Source organism: Protopterus annectens, chromosome 1.part1 (genome assembly GCF_019279795.1).
Source record: "Protopterus annectens isolate FY-2018-M chromosome 1.part1, PAN1.0, whole genome shotgun sequence".
In the NCBI taxonomy this organism is placed as follows: domain Eukaryota; kingdom Metazoa; phylum Chordata; order Ceratodontiformes; family Protopteridae; genus Protopterus; species Protopterus annectens.
This window is the reverse complement of record NC_056726.1, coordinates 379,374,655-379,395,049: the sequence shown is the minus strand read 5'-3', so window position 1 is coordinate 379,395,049 and position 20,395 is coordinate 379,374,655. Positions and strand designations below refer to the sequence as shown.

Here is a 20,395-nt window from a genome sequence, read left to right as displayed (position 1 = left end):
CACCACAAGAACAAGACAGTTAAAAAGGAGCACATGACTGCAGAGAGAGGGAAGGGGGAGCAAATATGCCAATAACAAACATAGTGGGCAAGAGTTTTGAGCATGTGTTTGTATTCACCTCAATATCCTCAAAAGAAAAAAGACAAATATGTATGAATACCATAAGCCTCAACTAGGCCCCCTACTCCAGCACACAGTACAACTGTTTGGAAATGCATTGGCCAGCTAGCCCCCATAGTGAAAATAAATTGGTAGTGTGGATAAATGGTACTCTCCCTACCCAAACATAACAGGTAGGTGATCAAGAGAAACTGAAAGATTATGGACGTCTTCATCACAGTTGTTTCAGAAACCACATTAACCCTTATAACTGGTAATAAAAGAACTGAAAGAATTCAACAGCCAACCTTTACATTGTTGAGAACAGTGTAGCAGATCCCATTCCTGCCAGAGATCACCTAGTGCGAAGGCAACAATGACAGGGGGATGGTACAGATGCCACAGCCTCTACAAAGGCCATTTCAAGGTTAATGGTAGTAAGAACTAAGGCACTACAACTGCTCAGCTTTATACTGCTGTATACCATGATCAGTTGTATTTTCAGCAGAAGGATGCTAGTGTCATTATAGCTCGACAGTGTTAAACTGTCACAAGGTGGAGATACTAACTGTAACCCTCTAACTAGGCCCATTAGGCAACTGAAGCAAGTCTGCTGCATTCAGGAAGCACTCTCTATCATCCTCCTGAATGAAGGTCTGCTGGAGGCAGTGTAGGCCATCTTCTGAGCTGGTAAAACTGAATGAGGTTTATTCTTTTCCAATTTAAAGAAAAGCTGCAGGGGAAAAAAATTCCAGCATAACTTGAACTTTTCTGCATTATTGATCAATAAAGTGATCATATTATTTTCTAATTTTACACACCAAAACAGCCTGAAAAGGGGGTGCCATGCTGCTTGATTTGGTTTAACAGTCAACACTCATGTCACTGATGTCATTTCAGGAGGAGGACAGCAGTGCTGTAATGGTTTATTTTTGGCTGTCGGCATTAGCCTGGTCTTTTTCATTACTTTGCTTCTTTTGATTTTTATCAGTGTCTATCTCTGGTACAGCATTACAAGGAACATTTGAATGTCAGGCTTGAAAAGTAGCTGATCTAGTTGCTCCTTTCAAACTAATAACTGCAGTTTAAGTGTGAGAAATCATGCCCCTGTGATATACAAGTGTTACTTAAAATGGATAGTGCAATATGAGCCAGCTAATCTAATAATGTCTGATGTTAATCACCCACCCCACAATTCATTGGCTTGCCTCAACCAAACACTATAATGCACAGCTGCTGCAACAAACATAGAAATGTAGCTAGGGTGAGGCAAAGTGGGATGCCACACTTGGCACAGGGTGTTACACAGCATGGCTGGCACTTTATTATAATACCAGCTGTGACAAAAGAAGGTACTGCCAGCACAGCTAGCTGGAATTTTGTAAATAATTATATGTCATTTGTGAATATCAAACTAATATCAAACGGATTTACATAACATTCTGGTGTTACAAATGTTTTAAACAATAAATGAACTTGTTTTAAAAAGAAGGATACTATCGTGTTTACTGAGACGTGTTTACTGAGACGTGTAATCAGTGGCATTTGGTACCGGAGAGCTGCGGTGTAGAGTTTTTGGCGGAGAAGTTACAAATGTATTAGAGCTCTATGTCATGTGTATATCAAACTGATTTGTACAGAGTTTGTGTTGAAAAGGTATTGTAAAGTGCTTGAGCTTGAAATGTATCCACAGTGTGCCTTACTTGAGAGAACAGAAATGGATGTATTTTTACAGGTAGGTGCCAAGTCCTGCCAGCTGCCAGCAATGGGGGTTTGCATGAGAACTAGAAGTCAGATGACCAGAAGTGATGTCATTCTGCAAGCTAACTCAGAAGTAATATTTTAGATATTATTTTGAGAATTCTCTTAGTGAGACTGGACATTCTGTATTCCGTCTTGGGCCACCATTCACCACAGCATCTGCCTTGCTCTATTAAGTAAGTAGGAAATAGTAACTATCTTAGAGGCCGTCATGAATATAGTGAAGCTTAGTTTAGATAGCTTTTCTTTATTTGTTTGAGCCTGTCCTTTAATGTTATTTTAAGTATTTCTAGTGGTTTTGAACTGTGATGTCACTGTGAATACATATTCAGTATTTTCATGTACCTTTATTATTAAATATATTTAAACCTTTCATTGTTTCTGATCTTTGCAGAGATATTTGAGAGTATTTGCATATTTACTTAGTGGCACTGTGTGGGCCACTTCCGATAGCTTTGCTCTTGGTCAAACTACCATTTGTATTAATATTAATTTCACTCAGTATATTGGGTACCCTTGAAAGAGCCTTAAGGTAGCTGGCAGGAATGTCTGGTGGCAGTCACAACTACCTTATATTCTGGGCAGAAGAGGGCATAGCTAGTAAACCTGTACCAGACTTTCCCAGGTGTGCGAGTGTCAGCTACTTGGGCAGGGACATGAATCACTGGTTGGACAGAGGGCGCTGGAGGCCTTTGCCTGGACACTCAGCTAAGATCTTAACTCTCTAGCTGTGCCACTGGGGAGTCTTACTGGGGATATGGAGAAAGAGGGAGAAACCAGCCCCGGACTGACTGTGGTCTCTGTGTGCTTTAAGGGAAATTGGACGATGCAGACAGCTAAATCTGGAAATATCATGTGTGTAACTGTTACCCTCCCAAGTGAATGCCCCCACAGGTGCCAGTGGTGAGGATTGAGGGTCCGTGATTGCTGGCCCAGAGGTAGAGGGTCATCATACCAGCATTCAGAAATGAATGCTGATATTGTACTTACTGTTAGGGCCGATCTGTTTTGTGTGGGATTTAATGGTTAACTGTAGCAAACTACTGCAACTGCTACAACATAGATTTCTTTTCCCCCTCCATAAGAATTGATGAGCACAGATCATGGAGAACAATCCTAATGGATCTAGGAGTAGCCAGACCAGAAAAAGAAATAGCAGACCTTTTTTTCTCATCTTAGAGAAGCTGAGGGGTGCCAGATAAGGGAACAGCACCAGACAACAGATCATCAAGGTACAGCACCACAGGAAGATAAACTTTTACAGAAAATGCAGTGTATAAAATAAATGCAAGAATATGGAGATGAATGTATTTTCCTTCTTTGTGGCACTCTGCTAGTTTGCATAAAGGCAATGACAACTAATTTGTGATAAGAAAAATAATGTGTGGGTGGAGTTTTCTTGTTCAGTTACATCTAAAAATTAAGCTTAAAACCCTTAATTTTGTTCAGACTCTTGCACTTAGCTCCAGGCTACACTATCTGAGGTGTAATACTAGTAGTCTGACTGAGGAGGCAAGCCATTTAAATAACCAATGATTAAGGGTCATTACTTTTTAATGCTTTTGTGGTTTGAATCTATGATCTGACTTATTGCTCTGTCCCTCCAAGCCTTCTTGATTTAACAGATAAATGTGTCAAACATAAATAAAATGTGAGATTTCATAAAAATGCAAACAGAAACAAATAGGCTGTTTTTTTTCTTCCTGTGGCACTTTTAGCAATGGATTACACGGAAGGAAAACCACTTTTGGAAAGAAAAAGAATAACTCTTATCTTAGTATAAAGTTTTACCTAGGTTTTGCTCAGCTGCATCATTCATTTCTTGAATATTACTTACCTTTTCACCAACATCATCCTCAAGAAACGAGTCTGGGTCCAAGAAGGTGGAATTGAAGTTAATAGTTTGTGTCTCCTGGCTTACATTCTGCTGTCTGCAAAAGGAGGGAAAAAGTGGTTCCCACATGAATAAATCATAAACAATCACTGTAAAACATTTAGATTTCTACTTTTAAAGCATGCACTAAAAAGCCATTTCAAAACTAAATATGCAAGACTAATGTATTTTTTTGTGCTTGCTTTTGAAAACTCCCTAAACTCCCTTTACATTCACAAAACTAGAAGCAAATTTGATACCAAGCATCCTGCGAGCATTTCCAGTATCATTTTTTGAAGAACTGAAAACATGTACTTGGAAGTCTATATTGTTCTAACTCATAGCCGAGTGCTTCACTTCATTATCAAGATTATAATTTATACACACATGCATGGACCCCAAGTAAAAGACTGCTCGGTTATGAAATGTGACTTTCAGCTAAGTGATTATACTGCAAACACCATGACATTTACAAGTGCTTATGGCTCCTTCCTTTCTTACAGCAAGGCAAGATATTACCGACATTATAGAAAGTCAAGGAAAAAAAAAAAAAAAAAGAGTAGGAAGGGAAATATTGAGATGAATGCAAATCAATGAGGGGGTAGTTAGGAAAGGGAGAAGAGTGAAAAGTAAAGGAAATGTGCATTCATTCTTAAACACTTGGTTGGCATTCTTTTATTATAAGCAGTCTGCAGTATGATTCTTGACTCTGTCAATCAGTGATGTCCAGGTTAAACTACACTTTACAGATGCTAGGTAGTGCTGGAGCATATTTTTAATTGTCCTTAAATATTGCTTCTGTGAAAAGGAGGCACAGCTCTCACACAGGAGCATCCAGACTGACATGCGCCATCTTTATCCTCAACTCCATGATCACAAGTCAAGAAGTCAAATTCCTTACTGTAGCAACTTTGGTAGTAAAACGATGTCCCTTAGAGAGGAGAACATTCTCTAGTACCACTGGCTCAAGGAATATTCATTCTGCCATACTTCTATTTCAGTAGCTGCTTTGGTGTGAACACTGACTGATCATTTGAAACTAAAGTGCACCATACTATGAAATATGTTTGTTATTACCTGGATGATAATATTTTGGAGACTGTTCTTGTGAGACATCAGTTCTGGATTTATTTGATTTCTGGTCTTCGTCTCCTGCACTCTGGTGTTACACTCTCCCAAGCTGAACCTTCTATTGGCTTTTCTCAGTAAATCACAATGTTGATCTTTCCTCTAATAGCAGACGCGCTGTTATGAAAAAGCGATTTTGATGGCTTTCATATGACCTGGGCAAGTATCAGCTCTCTGGACAAAATACTGACTTGCATGCTGTTACCTGGACTACTTAACTGAAAAAAGTCTATAAAGGGGATCAGACACATTTCATACCACTTTATTGTCTTAGCATCAACTAAGGATATGCTTGCTAGCATGTTGACAGTTTATAATGAATCAGCGATGAGGATCGTAATTTTTAGTACTCATTACTTACTACAAGATTGGGGGATTTTTGAAAACATTTAACACAAAGCATTAAGTCTAATAGCACCATGGGCAGCAATGTACAGTGTGGGTGTGATTCACAAACACCTGTACCATGATTGTGCTATGGGTGAAATAGTGCAACAAATGATTGCATAATGGTATGCAAATTTATGCCATCATGCTAATGAGAGAAGTTACAAATGCAAAAGATAAATCAAACATATCCTCATTTCTACACCTGTCCCACAGTGTACACCTGTCCCACAGTGTACAACTTACCACCAGGTTCAGGCACATCATCTACATCACCTCTAGCTTTCTCAACTGCTCGGCCTTTACCGTCCAAGTTTCTATAACTTATTTTTCAGCTTCTTTGGCATTAGTCTGTCATACATTACCCCTGACAATCTGTGCTAGTTGGTTGCAGCCCCACTTATTCTAGATTTAAACCTCCTCATTCAGACTTCCATTCTTCTCAATCACACCACCTAGATACTTGAAATTGTTAATCTGTTCCACCATTTTCCTCTTCTATTGTAGTTCGCAGCTTCTTATGATTCCCCCATTTGCTGCCGTTATAGCTATCTTATTGGTACTCAGTTTCATCCCATGTGCCCCTCGGTTTTGCATTCCATTCCCCTATACTTTACTGAAGCTATAGTTCAGAGTCTACCTGTAATGCCACATCACCTGCATCCAGCAACGTTGTTGATCTGTTCCATCCAACCTGTTTGCTGTTCATGTTGGTGATGGCCTACAATAGCAGTGGGCTCAGAGATTAACCTTAATGCACACCCATTCCCATTGGGAACCCCAATGCGAGTCCAATCACTGTTCATACTAGAGTCATTGGGTCCTTGTACATAGCCTGCACTAATTCTACCAATGTATCTGGGACTTCAAACCACCGCAGGACTGCCCAAATCAGCTTTCTTGGGACCTTGTCATACGCTTTCTCCAAGTCTTGGAATGCCTAGTTGGACTCTTTCCTCATCCCTAGCTTCTTCTCAATTACACGTCTCATAGGTTAGTACTAGGCTAATTGCCCTTCCGAGCCATTTTAAGCCAAGCCAATTATCCCTTGTGAGACTCAAACCCAGATCACCCATTTCTTCCTGTCCTCTACATCTTGCTGTCACACCAACCACCTGCATGTCCTCTCTCACCACATACATAAACCTTATCTTAGGCCTTCCTCTTTTCCTGTTACCTGGTAGCTTCATCCTTAGCATCTTTTTCCCAATATACTCAGCATTCCTCCTCAGCACATGTCCAAACCAATGTAATCGTGCCTCTCTGGCTTAGTCTCCAAACCTTCCAACCTGGGCTGACCCTCTAACATACTTATTCCTAATCCTGTCCACCCTCGTCACACCCAGTGCAAATTTTAACACCTTTAATTCAGTCACATCCGTCACATCCAGCTCAAACTCCTGCCTTTTTGTCAATGCCACTGTCTCCAACCCATATAACATAGCTGGTCTCACTACCCTCTTGCAGACCTTCCCTTTCACTCTTACAGGTACTCGTCTGTCACAAATCACTCCTGACTCTTCTCCACCCACTCCATCCTGCCTGTACTCTTCTTCACCTCTCTTCCACACTCACCGTTACTCTGAACTATTGACCACAAGTATTTAAACTCATCCACCTTCGCCACCTATACTCCTTGCATCCTCACCATTCCTCTAGCCTCCCTCTCATTCATACACATATATTCTGTCAGTCCTGCTGACCTCAATTCCTCTTCTCTCTAGAGCATATCTCCATCTCTCCAGGGTCTCCTACACCGGTTCCCTACTCTCACCACAGATCACAATGTCATCTGCAAACATCATAGTCCACGGAGACTCCTGTCTGACCTAGTCTGTCAACCTGTCCATCACCAATGCAAATAAGAAAGGGCTCCAAGCTGATCACTGATGCAACCCCACCACCACCTTGCGTTTGTCTGTCACTCCCACCTCGTACCTCACCGCTGTCACACTACCCTCGTATATATCCTGTACCACTCTTACATACTTGTCTGACACTCCTGACTTCCTCATACAATACCACAACACCTCTCTAGCCACCCTGTCATATGCTTTCTCTAGGTCTACAAAAACACAACGCAACTCCTTCTGACATTCTCTGTACTTCTCCATCAACACTCTGAGTAAACATTGCATCTGTAGTGCTCTTTCCCGGCATGAAACCATACTGCTGGATCACTAAATCATCACGTCCCTTCTACACACACACTATTTGTTTTATATATCTATATATCTATCTCAGCACTTGTTCAGAAAAAAAAAAAAATTTTCCATCTGCTTTTACTGTACTTGTGTTTCTACCTACTTTATTTTACTTTTGCATCATCTTAAAAGTACTCAATTGTATTTATTACTGCTTGGTGTAACTCATTCTAAGCCTTTTGGTTTAAACACTTGGGCTTCGGACCAGTTGTTTTGCACTGAGAGGGTTTGTGGTCTGCACTGTAGTGGCAGAACAGGTAGCTTACATCCTTCTAGGTTGGGAACTGCTGATTGAGGGCTCAGTGTCTGTTATTCTAAAAGTGTATTAATTCTGGTTTAAGCACTTGGGCTTTCAGGCCAGTTATTTTACATTAAGAGCGTTCGTGGTCTGCACTCTTGTGGGAGGAGGCTGGACTCTGCCCTTCTGAGCTGGGAATTTCTGGTTAAAGGCTTATAGTGCATGCATATCTGAACTGCTTCTTACTGAAATTGGTGCGCCTTGTTTGCTGTGACACAGACTGGATTCGGGCCTGCTGGATCTAGCTTTGTTTGTGTAACTTTAGCACTAATCCAGGCATTCTCTAAAGTATTCAATTGTATTTATTACTGCTTGGTAGTAACTTGATTAAAGTGCAGCTATCATTCTAAGTCTTTTGGACTAAGCACTTGGGCTTCAGACCAGTTTTACATTATGAAGGTTTGTGGCATGCACTGTGGTGGCAGGACAGGTAGCTTTCATCATTCTAAGTTGGGAACTGTTGATTGAGAGCCCAGTGTCTGTTATTCTTAAAAAGTGTATTAGTTCGGGGTTTAAGCACTTGGGCTTCAGGCCAGTTATTTTACATTAAGAAGGTTCGTGGTCTGCACTCTTGTGGGAGAAGAGGCTGGACTCTGCCCTTCTGAGCTGGGAATTTCTGGTTAAAGGTTTATAGTGCCTGAATATTTGAACTGTATCTTACTGAAATTGGTACACCTCGTTTGCTGTAGCATAGACTAGATCCAGGCCTGCTGAATCTAGCTTTGTTTATATGCTTGTTGTTTGTTCGCTTGTTATTTTCCTGAAATGCTAATTCCACCTAATACGCGGCTTCTCAGCGCTTCTGTGGATCACTAGTGATATCTGCATTGCTTACTGTACTTATTTACTTGTTTCACTTGAAAGAAAGTTACTGTTTGTCGTTTTTGCATTTAAGTTACCTGTAACACATTGCACTTAAGTTACCTGGCACTTGCTCACGAAAGCAATTATATAAAAGTCAGCACTAAAAGTTAAAAGCACTACATCCTCACTACCCACTGGCCCTTGTTTTCAATTATTAAGGAATTCCCAATATTATTCTAGCATGTCCAAAGGTCAGTTGTCAATCTCCTCTCCGGTCCAGCTGGTGAATCTGGGAATCTTGAGGCAATGTTACAACTGCCTCATGTACACAGACAACCCTCTCCTCCTCCCAACAAATTCCAACATGTGAGAGATGCAACCATATAGCCAAACTAGAGGTTAAGCTCTCTCAACTCCGTACTGGCATAACCAGTCAGGAGGAGAAGGAAACCACACTCACTACAATTCCAGTCTCACATAGACCTACCATAACAGCAAACCAAACACATAATCACACAAAAACATACTCAGGCTCTAAATAAAGATCTGCCTAAGCAGCAGAGACCTCCAAAGCAGACACCCAAGCAACCACTACCCCAAAACAAAACACGTGCAACACATATCTCACAAAGCCATGTGTGCCGAACAGTCACAGCCCTTAAGACTAAACACACCTGATACACTTGTAATAGGCGACTATCGTCAGGCACACTGATGTCCCACTAACCAGGCTGAACAAGGAGAGGGTCACGGTGAGCAGCCTGTCGGGCGCTAGGATCCGCCACATAACACAAGCACTCAGGTCACTCCAAGGCAAGTACAAATATGACTCAGTCATGGTCAATGCTGGTGTGAACGACATGAGACGTACCTCCCTGGACTACATGAAGAGAGACATAAAGGAGCTCTCTGAGCATGTAACCCAGGCCGGTATGACCCTGACCTTGAGTAGCATCTTAACCTCACCAAGAAAGATGCCACAATATGAAGACAAGATGATCAATTTCAACAACTGGCTTAAGTACTGGTGTCATTCAAAGGGGATCCAATGCCTGTCAGCTTGGGATGATATGCTCGACAAGCCACGATGCTTCGCTAGGGACGGCTTGCACCTGTCGCCCCTGGACTTTCGGATATTGGCAAAGCCTCTTGCTACCCCCATAGTGCCTTTTTTAGGCAAGGCTCAAAAGACAAACCCACCTCCATAGGTATCACAAGGGATAAGAAACTAAGAGTAATGCTACTCAATGCCAGAAGTCTAAACCTCAAGATGCACGCACTCGAAACTCTCCTTAGCATGGAGAACATAGACATCTGTGCAGTAACAGAAACCCGAGAGCACCCCAGCACTACCAGGTTACACCTCATACCATGCTTTTCGGCCCCAAAGATTGGACCGAACCACACAGACCTCTCAACTGTCCCTGATTTTTAGTCGAATTTTAGCTCTGTCCCTCTTAATCCTTCCTAAAACTAGTGACTTTTGGAGGAAAGGTGGTGAATTACACAAGGAATATGACAATAGTTATAGACTTCTTTTACTTGAGAAAATGTATAGTAATTCAAATGCTCTGATACTGTCAATGTCTCAAGTTAATAGCACTAATAATTTAAAAAGTGTCCCTGATTGCCCCTGATTTCTTCTGGATTTGTCCCTGATTGGTTGAAAGCTATGTGTCTCACTGCAAACCTCTGGTCAGTTGTACTGCATGCTGATCTGAATCCTAACTGCTCATCTCCCACCTTACTTTCTACTACTATGTGTATTCAGTCATCCTTTCCAGAACTTTCATGTAGTGTGACAGGAGTTTGATACCTCTGTACTGCCCACAGTTGTGAATGTCCCCTGTGTTCTTGTACAATGGCATTAGTACACCAATTGTCCTGTCATCTGGGATACATATTTTTTTCCACACTGCTAAGTGTACCTTCTGGTGCTATTCCTCCCATAGCTCACACAATATCTTGGTCATATCTGCCATAACCTCATCTCAGCCTGCTGTTTTTTTCTTAATTATTTTCCTTAGTATTGTTCTTACTTCTTCTAGGGTGGGGTCCTCCTCTTACTTCTTCTAGGGTGGGGTCCTCCTCTTATTTCATCAAAGGCAGGCTGTATCTGGGGCAGTACAGCTTCTTTTGTGGTTTTCCTGCCTTTGATGTCCTATGGACTGATGAGCAGGTTGTTTCTGGCATCCCTTATGAAGGGTGCCTGACTGTCTTCTTTATCCTTCTGTGTTTGCCTTGCACCCTGATAGAGTTTGCTTCATCTACTGAGTCACTTCCAGAAGTTGGTAGAGTGCCTCTGATGCATTGTTCTTTGCTAATGCAGTCCCCTCTCTTGGCCTCTTTTCTATTCAAGTACTGCTTCTTTGCCTGGTCTGTCTTTCTTTTTTTTTTTTTTTTTTTTTTTAAATCTCCCACTTTTTCCTGTACTCCTTTTTTGATGCCTTTCTGGACTTCTGAATTCCACCACCACCTTTACTTTTGTACCCTGCATCCATACCTGGCTCAACTATACATCTGTTCAGTAGTTCTCAAACATGCTAGTTTGAGGCACAACCATTCGTCTTGAACTCCACCTATTTCCTCTTCTTCCTGAGGTGCTAGAGCCCCAAGTATTTCCTTGAACGTTTGTGCTTTCTCTCTAGTCTTCAGCCTAGTTTATGTTGACCTTACAACCTTCCCTGACCACTGCTTGCAGCTGATTGTGGCAAACAGTGATTTATACTGTGGGCCAATCTTTTCACGGAGGATAAATTTGCGATCAACCAGTGCTCTTTCCTTACTAGGAGGAAGTCTATCAGAGGTGAGTGCTGCCCACTCATATACATGTTCTTGTGCCTGTCTTGCTGAACCACAAGTTGGCCACAATGAAGTCATTTGCCAGACAAAAATCTAGAATGGCCACTCCTTTATTCATATTGCCCACCCATGTAGACCCAGGTAGCCCTTATATACCCTGTTCTGTCTGGTTATGCACGTCACCCATTTTCAGCACCAATTCATGTTGTCCTGCTTTATCTAGTAGTTTCTGCAATTGCTGTCTGAATTCACTCTTTTCCTCACTATCACGGCCCTGTTGTGGGGCACAGGCTGAGATTATAAATACTGCCCTATTCTTGTATTGGAGCCCAATTGCCATGAGTCTGTCACTAATTCCGATTACATCCCTCACTGTCTTTTGAAGCCTCTCCCTCATCACAGTTCCCACACTGTTTCTAGTCTGGCCTCCTCTTGAGTAGCAGACTTTCCCAAGCCAAGTAGCTTTGCTGCACTGCCCTTCCATCTTGTCTTCTAGATGAATAGGATGTCCAGCCTCCCCCTTACCGTATTATCTTCCATTTCTAAGCTTTATCCTCTCAGTGAACCTACACTGAGTGTAGCAATCTTTATAGGTTCATATGATGATACTAGGCTATTGGTCCAGAGGCCCTTATAAGCCTAGCCAAGAATTTCACCCTTTAGTTTAGTTTTGGCAGGTTGATTGGTTTTACTTTCAGCTTTTGTTCAGAGCTATCCCAGGTATCTCAAGCTGGGCAATGGGATGCCTGCCAGGCAGCAATTTATTAATGCTGCTGAACTTTATGGTGGGCAGATACATTGTCTTAAAGGGACACATACACCCTTCCCAGTATTAGCATGCATCTCTGGTGATGAAAATGGTTTTACTAAACTTAACAGGGAACTCTGGCCCCTGATTAAATCAGCCAAAGTCAGATACAAGTTAAAAATAGCCACCCAGGTGAAGGATAACCACAAAGCCTCTGTTAACTGCATTAGAGACCTCAGAAATAATTCCCATCACTGTGCAGAGCCAGTAATAAATGGCATTGCATACTCATATCCAAACACAGCCAATCTACTGCCAGATGTACTTTGGTCACACTTCAGCCTACCTATATTCCCATAGTACATACCTGTACCTATTCTTCCTCAAAAATCTCCCAAGAACAAATTCAAGTCCTCAAGGCACTATCCAAGGCCAAAAAGACTACCTTTATGGGAATAGATAACATAGCAGGCTGCCTTCTGGCCACAGACCTCCCCCCACACCCCCTAAAGAGACTATTTAGTACAGGCTCCTAAAAGGCCGTTTGTCAGATGAATGGAGGACAGCAACATTCCCCTTACACAAAGGTAAGGTTGTCAATGGGCCCAGGTAATTAGAGACCAATAAGTCTCCATAGCTTTATAGATGAGGCTGGTGAAAGGACCATTGTGGAATTAATAAATAAGGACATAGGTTACCTACAAACTCTCAACTCAACCAACTTTATATTTTTAACGGCAGTTCCTGCATACTTAACCTGCCTGACTTCTTTGAGGAGGTTACCGAAGCAATGGATGATAGCAAATCAGTACACACACACACACACACACACACACACACACACACACACACACACACACACACACACACACACACACACACACACACACACACAGTATCTAGCTCTAACAAGGGGATTCAATACCATCCCACACTCACGTATCATACATAAACTCTCTCAGTTTAATGTAAAACCCTCTGTAACTTAACACACAGTGAATTGTCTAACAACCAGAACCTATGAAATTAGTGTACGGAGCTCTACCTCCTCCAAAAGACCTGCCACTAGTGAGGAGTCCCAGTAAATGCCATTCCTCTTTGGCATTTACTTCTTGGAGATCAAAGCAAATGTTAATTTACTTCTTAGATTTTAATCCAATTATTAAAAGATTATGCCTAACCAAGTTTACAGATGACTGTAAACTAGGAGCTGTCATTAACTCCCTAGAGGGCACCAAGATATTCTGATAAGACCTTTCCCAAATAAATATCTAGCGTCAAAAACTTGGACAAAAACTAAATGACAAAATGTATAACTGTGTCCTTCAGCAAGCATAACTTCTCTCCTATCACATCAACGCTACCCCATGAAAGTTGATCTTGTAGTCAAGGATCTAAGAACCTATGTAGACAATGAAATGTCATTTAATCACCACATATCCACTATTGTAAAAAGTCCGTTTTCATTGCACAGCATTTTTTCAAACAGATATATTGCCATTTCATTTTATAGAATAGTATAATTGCTATCACTTGGTATACTTTATGAAACAAATTCACTGATCCCATTTTTAAATTCTACTGTAACAATTTTGCTAAGTAGGTATTGATGTAATTTTGTGAAGCTTTTCTCATTGGGCCTCTGCTGAAAATGTGCAATCTTAGTTGTACTTCACCGGTCAGCAAAACAAATAAAAAAAAAAAGACCTAGTTCCATGAGGGAAGCAAACCTATGACACAAAGGATGCCCTACCATCCACTAACATCCAGTAACAACCAGGCAACCACTATCCATGCTTTTTCAAATTCTAAAAGAAAAAAAAAAAAAGGTAAAGGAACACTCGACAACAAAATAGTGTATTCTCTAGCCGTCAGTAAAATTTTAAAACATCTAGCACCTGAACTGACATTATCCCAAATATGAATAAGGATCTTTTACCATCTGCGCCTGCATCTGCTGGAACTCAATGTTTGGAGCACAATCTTGGCATTATGCTTGTGATATACTCCTGGCATAAGAGTAATATCTACTGTACTAGCTGTACACTATCTTGCTATGTGTATGTAGCTATGTATCTAGCTGTACTCCTTTAGCAGCATCTACAACACTGGTTTTTCAACTATTTGTTAGTGTATGTACATAGGACTTTTGTTAATATTACATTTGTGGAGGTCAAGAAAATTATTTGTCCACTGCATTGTGTGCGTGCTGGTGTCAGATGCTCCTGTTCTTGTCCCTCCCCCAAAACAAAATTCTGTTTTACTGAAATCTCTGTCTGACCTTGTTTATTCTGTTACTATTCACTGCTCCTATATTCTCTTTTATAATACAACTTTATTTTGACACCCTTGTGCACAGACCTGTGCGTTTCGGACGGCAGTGCATTTGTTGATTGGTTTTGGTCTCGTGTTGGTTTCTGCTGTATTGTATTAGCCACTCCTGTCTAGTCTGCTTCTAGTACTTGTGCCCCTTGTGCCCCTCCTCTTTATTTTATTCTTTTCTGGTCCGATCAGAATCTATACATATTGGTATTAGAAAGCCTGCCTTTTTTCAAACCGGTTTGATCAGTTGCCCTGGCATATCTGATACTAGCGTGCACGCTTTGTAAGTTACTCACACTTACGTAAAAATACTGTGATTTTTACTGGAAATTGACTTGTATACTAGCCAATATTAGTTGTGTTGTGGCTATTCTCTGCAATTGTCCTTTAACTGGGTTGTGTTGAATGTCCTGTAACGGCTTGTCTTTTTAATCCTACTGCTGTGTTTTACTGCTTGCTGCTTGAACTGATATTTTCTGCTGTAGACAACTGTATATTTATTGTTGCTGATTTAGCTTTTATCTGTAGCAGTCATTAGAACAGTCATTATTTACTTTAGCTAATTCTCTGGTTTACTGATTAGTTTAAATGTCTTTACTTATCCATCACTATTTCTCCTAGTATTGTTATAGTAGTTCCATTCACCTGCTAACATTATTCTTTTTCTTTACTCTTCTAGTCAGTGCGAGTTCTCCCACTTACTTTAATCACCCAACAACATTTCATAACTCAAAAGCCTGCTGTCTTACCGGTTCTGCTAAAACCTAGCTGTACTCATTTAGCGGCACCTACAACACTGTTTTTTCAACTATTTGTTAGTGTATGTACATAGGACTTTTGTTAACACTGCATTTGTGGAGGTCAAGAAAATTAATTTGTCTACTGCATTGTGTGCGCGCTGGTGTCAGAAGCTCTTATCCTTGCCCCCCCCCAAAAAAAAACAAACACAAGGTCCATTTTACTGAAATCTCTGTCTGACCTTGTTTCTTCTGTTACTATTCACTGCTCCTATATTCTCTTTTATAATACTTTTTTGACACTCTTGTGCACAGACCTGTGTGTTTCAGACGGCACTGCATTTGTTGATGGTTTCTTGCTGTTTCTGCCCACTCTGTTCAGCCTTCGGGCTCACTCTGCTTCTCTCCCTGCCCCCATTTCCCACCCGCCCACAGTACCTCTACTTTTATAGCCTAATAACCACTCCCACTCTTAGAACATCCTATCAAAATTCTCTTTACTCATTACTCTCTCATTAATCCTCCTCCCATTTTCCACTTTCATCCCTCTCCCTCCTAGTAAGAACAGACAACATATCTCCTTTCACAAACTCCATTTCTCTACTTCTTAATTTTATTTACCTACTTTTACCATTCCCCTACGTTTTCCTACATTTCCTCATTCATTATGTTCAATATATCTGCACAGCCTTTACTAAACATTCTACTTCTACTCTTCCTTTATCCTGTACTATACCTTACCAGCCTCCCAAATTTCTCTTACTCCCCTCCATTTCACACAACATCTACCTACAACAAAGAACCCTTCTTCTCATCACAGATTTCACCTCCTCTCTTTCACCACAATTATATTCATCTTCTGAACAGTAATCATCTTCCTGATACTGTCTCTATTCCTCTCATTATACATCCCTCTTCCTTTTGCTTTTTCAACTCCAATGTAAAGTCATTTAATGACCTTTTATTCCTACTTTTTGAATTTCTCTTTTCTTCTCTCTGGTGACATACACCCTAATCCTGGACCCATGGTCAACCAACATTCTAACTCACACTTACCATCCTCTCTCACACATAATAAATCTCTTCTTTTTGTTATGATTAATGCCCAAAGTCTATGTAATAAATTACCCAACTTTCATGCCTGGCTCTCCCATAACCAACCTGACATTTTATCCATTTCTGAAACTTGGCTCAAACCTCACATAAAAGATTCTGAAATCATTCCTCCTAACTATCGAATTATAAAAAATGACAGACCTCACAAGAAAGGTGGTGGTGTAGCCCTAATTTTCTCCTCATCTTTAACAGTTATCCCCTATACTAACCCCATACCTCAGTTTGCAACAGCTGAAGTAACCCCTGGCCCTCCTAAAAATTAACAACCATAAAAAAATTTGCATAGCTGCCGTATATTATTCCACCTGCTAATAATACCCCATATTCTCGAAGATATCCTCTCCTGGTTCTCATGGTTCTCATCTAACATAAGTAATGAAATTACACTTTTAGGTGAGGTCAACATTAACTGGACCTCTATAATCTCAACTACTACTACTCAGAGCATCTATTTAACTTCACCAAACTAATTAACTCTCCTACCAGACCTAATAAAGATAACTCTTCTGGAAGCATTTGAGACTAAAAGTTTCCAACCCCAACAATATTTCTGACTCTGGGACTTACAAACTTTATTCCTCAAACCTTCTCTGACATCTTAAAACTTATGAATTGGAACCCTCTGAAAACTCTTCCTCTTGACTAAGCTGTCAGTTATTTCAAAGATTCTTTTACTAACCGTTCTAAATAGCTTTGCTCCTCCAAGAACTAAAAGTGTTAAAAGTAAAATAGCCCCTTGGCCCTCCTAAGAAACTATAACCCTTATGCATCTCCTAGACAAATCTCATAAATACTATAACAAATACAAAACATCTAATTTCCTATTTGAATACAAATACAAACAACTGCGTAATAAAGTAAAAAAACAAAATGGTTTCTGATCGCAAATCCTTATTACTCCATACTTTAAGGCAGTCACAAATCTAATCCCAAAAGTTTTGGAGCAGTATCTCTGCCCTTCTCTCCCCTGGCAGAAATGACAACCCTTGCCTAGATCCTAACTCTCCTGATCATGTTACTGCTGCCAACTCTCCTGATCATGTTACTGCTGCCCAGTTTAACTCCTTTTCTTAGACTCTATAGCCAAGCTCACCACATCGTTCTCTAACAATGTATTACCTTCCACTACAACTTCTGTTCACAGCCTTCCTTCATTTACCTTCAAACCCATTCCCGTCAATACTATATAAAATTACTACAAAAACTCAAGTCATGCTTTAATGCCCCAGATAACCTTCCATCCAAATTCCTAACTGCTGATGGCGTAGCTCTTCCCATCCTAATTAATCATTCTATTCAAGAATCATATGTATACCTCCTCTGGAAAAAAGCATTTACTATCCCCTTGCACAAAGGGGGCCATAATACTAATATCTGCAATTGTTGTCCTATAGCCCTTCTCTCCCCAGTCACTAAGATTCTGGAAAAATGTATTCACTTGCAACTTCTACCTTACCTTCTGGACAATCATTTATTAACCCCTACACACCATGGATTTAGACCTGGACACAGCACTACCACTGCCCTTCTTTCTCTTCTTGATAGCATTAACCATGCTCATGACTCAGGTAATATTGTATCTTCCCTTTTCTTAGACTTATCCAAAGCTTTTGATACTATTTTTCATCATTTACTTCTTTCTCAACTCTCTCTACTCAACCCATCTCCCTCTTCTATCATGTGGTTTTCAAGTTATCTTTCAAACAAATATCAAGCTGTCAGGTTGAAAAATTCCATCTCTTCCTTCCTTCTTACTCCAAACAGTACCACCTCAAGGCTCTATTCTGGGTCCCTTACTATTTAATAGTTTTATTAATAATTTCCAGGACTGTATACCAAAAGCTAAACTTTTACAATATGCTGAAGACTCAACTATCATCTGTTCTTCCAAATCGCTCACAAATCTCATGCAAGCAACTCAAAATGCCTTTACTAGTACTGAGACTTGGTTGTTAAATAATCACCTATCTCTCAATCCATCCAAAACTAAGATCATGATATTCACTACATCAAGACACACTAAAACTGACAAGAACTCCTTCTTGATAGTCAGCCTTCAAAATAGTTCCTCATTGCAAACTACCTGGTGTTATAATTGACGAACACAAAGTTTGACATTCATCTGCAAACTAATATCAAGAAAACCCATCAAAAGCTCGGAATGTTGTATCGGCATAATCGGTTTCTCACTCCTTCAACGAAACATACCCTTGCTGTTACTTACCTACATCCCTCTCTTATATATGGAGCTCCTCTCATTACTAACCTTCAATCCTCTCTAAAGGCAAAACTTGCATCTTGCTACAATAACATTTCTAAGTTTGCTACTGGTTCCAAACCCTCATCTCACCACTATGATTCTTTTCACCCCTTAAATTGGCTAGAACTTCCTAACTCTCTCTTTTATATTCAACTTTACACCATGCATAAACTCCCTTCTTTAATCCCTCTAACTGTCCTTCCCTCTCTTTAATTTTTCATCCATCTTCCTGGAAGATCACTCAGATCTAAAAACCAAAATCTCCTTAAAGTTTATAATCCCATACGTAGTCCAAGACAACTGTTTTTGTCCAACATGAAAATGGAACTCTCTTCCACCACATATACGAACTACTCAGAATCACTCCATTCCTACCGCTCATCTAACTAGGAATGTTCCTGCTCTGATCCTGCCTAACTTTTATCTAATTTTCCTATTTTCTATTAGTCTGCAGTAGACCATTGTATTCCATGCAATCCTATCATTTTTGTTATGGAATATGTCACATAATGATTTTAATTATTATTTCTTTGTCAAGTCTATGTCTTTTTCATTGTGCTACTTTTGTATTGTTATCTAATATTGTAATACTGTATGTGGAGCTTTTCTCCCGAGGCCTCCATTGAAAAAGGGTTCTTTTTCACCCAATGGACTTTCCCGGTCAACAAACTGTAAATAAATAAATAAATAATCAATCAATCTCAGAGAACCATCAGAATATCCTACACGGATATGTTTCTGGCCCACTGTTTAACACTCCCCCCTCCCTTCTTTTCTATGTTTATATGGAATATGGAGGCAGTTGCTTCAACTGTCAGTCCCTCTCTTGATTCAGAGCCACTCTCCTACCTTCTTTGACAGCTGTGACCGACTCGCACACAATTTTATCCATTGTTTGGCTGGACATTCTCATCTCCTTTTGCCTTCTTCCTGCTTCACCTAAATCTTATTTACCAAACAGCCTTCCAGTTTCTTAGCATTTCATAGCCTTTCACAGCAGAGTCAGTAGAACAGGGAAGTACACTCACATTTGGTGCAGAAGGCTGTGAGTTGAAGTCCCACACCAAGTAGATGGATGGCTGACACTGAAGTGCAGCATAAGGGAGTGCTGCACATTTGAGTGCATCATCCTTTGAATGAGATATTAAATTAAGGCTCCATCTCATTTACACAGGGTTCGGTGCCATACAGAAGCACTGGCTGTACCACTGTTTTGTACATTTCTTTTTGCATTGTTGTGTAACAGATTACCTACAACACTGTGCTACTTGGCTGCAGCCCTTACATTTTAGCTTTTATCTCCTCCTAACCACACCTCCCATATACTTAACTGCTATTTCAACTGTTCATAAATGATTTCTGTGAAACTCATGCAGGGATTTCATATTTCTTATGCAAATAGGAAAGAAAACAACAGCCAGTATATCCAAACGATTTATTCCAAATAGCTTCTCTCTTTCTAGCGCCTCGGCTTCAAAAAGCCTTCAAGGAGTATCTCACAGTAGAAAAACAAGTAACATTTATACTCACCTTCATTAATTCATTATGCAATTAAAACTGAACAATCAAATCTTAATAATGTAAAAACAATTATACAATTAAATCACACTCTTCCAGCAGCATTCAGTATTCAGCCCCTTTGGAATCAGGGTCTGATATTTCAAAATAAAAATCAATTCTTTTTTCAGAAGTTCATATCTAATCCTATCTTCACTAACTTCTTGTCTCACAATTTGTTCTAAAATAGATGCTCTAAAACAATTACATTCAGAATTATGGTATTCAATAAAATGTTGTGCTAATGGACTTTCTATTTTCTTATTTTTAATATCTCTCAGATGCTCCATAATCCTAAT

At 40.2% G+C, this 20,395-nt stretch overlaps 1 protein-coding gene across 1 annotated transcript in view; it reads right to left on the bottom strand.

Annotated features, from left to right (window-relative positions):
- The window catches only part of LOC122814518 (rab11 family-interacting protein 4-like), a 319,471-nt gene that overhangs the window by 143,172 nt on the left and 155,904 nt on the right, over positions 1 to 20,395 (bottom strand). The window contains exon 4 of the mRNA XM_044087093.1: positions 3,698 to 3,791. Coding sequence (XP_043943028.1) covers positions 3,698 to 3,791 — 94 coding nt within the window. The remainder of the gene's footprint in view (positions 1 to 3,697; positions 3,792 to 20,395) is intronic.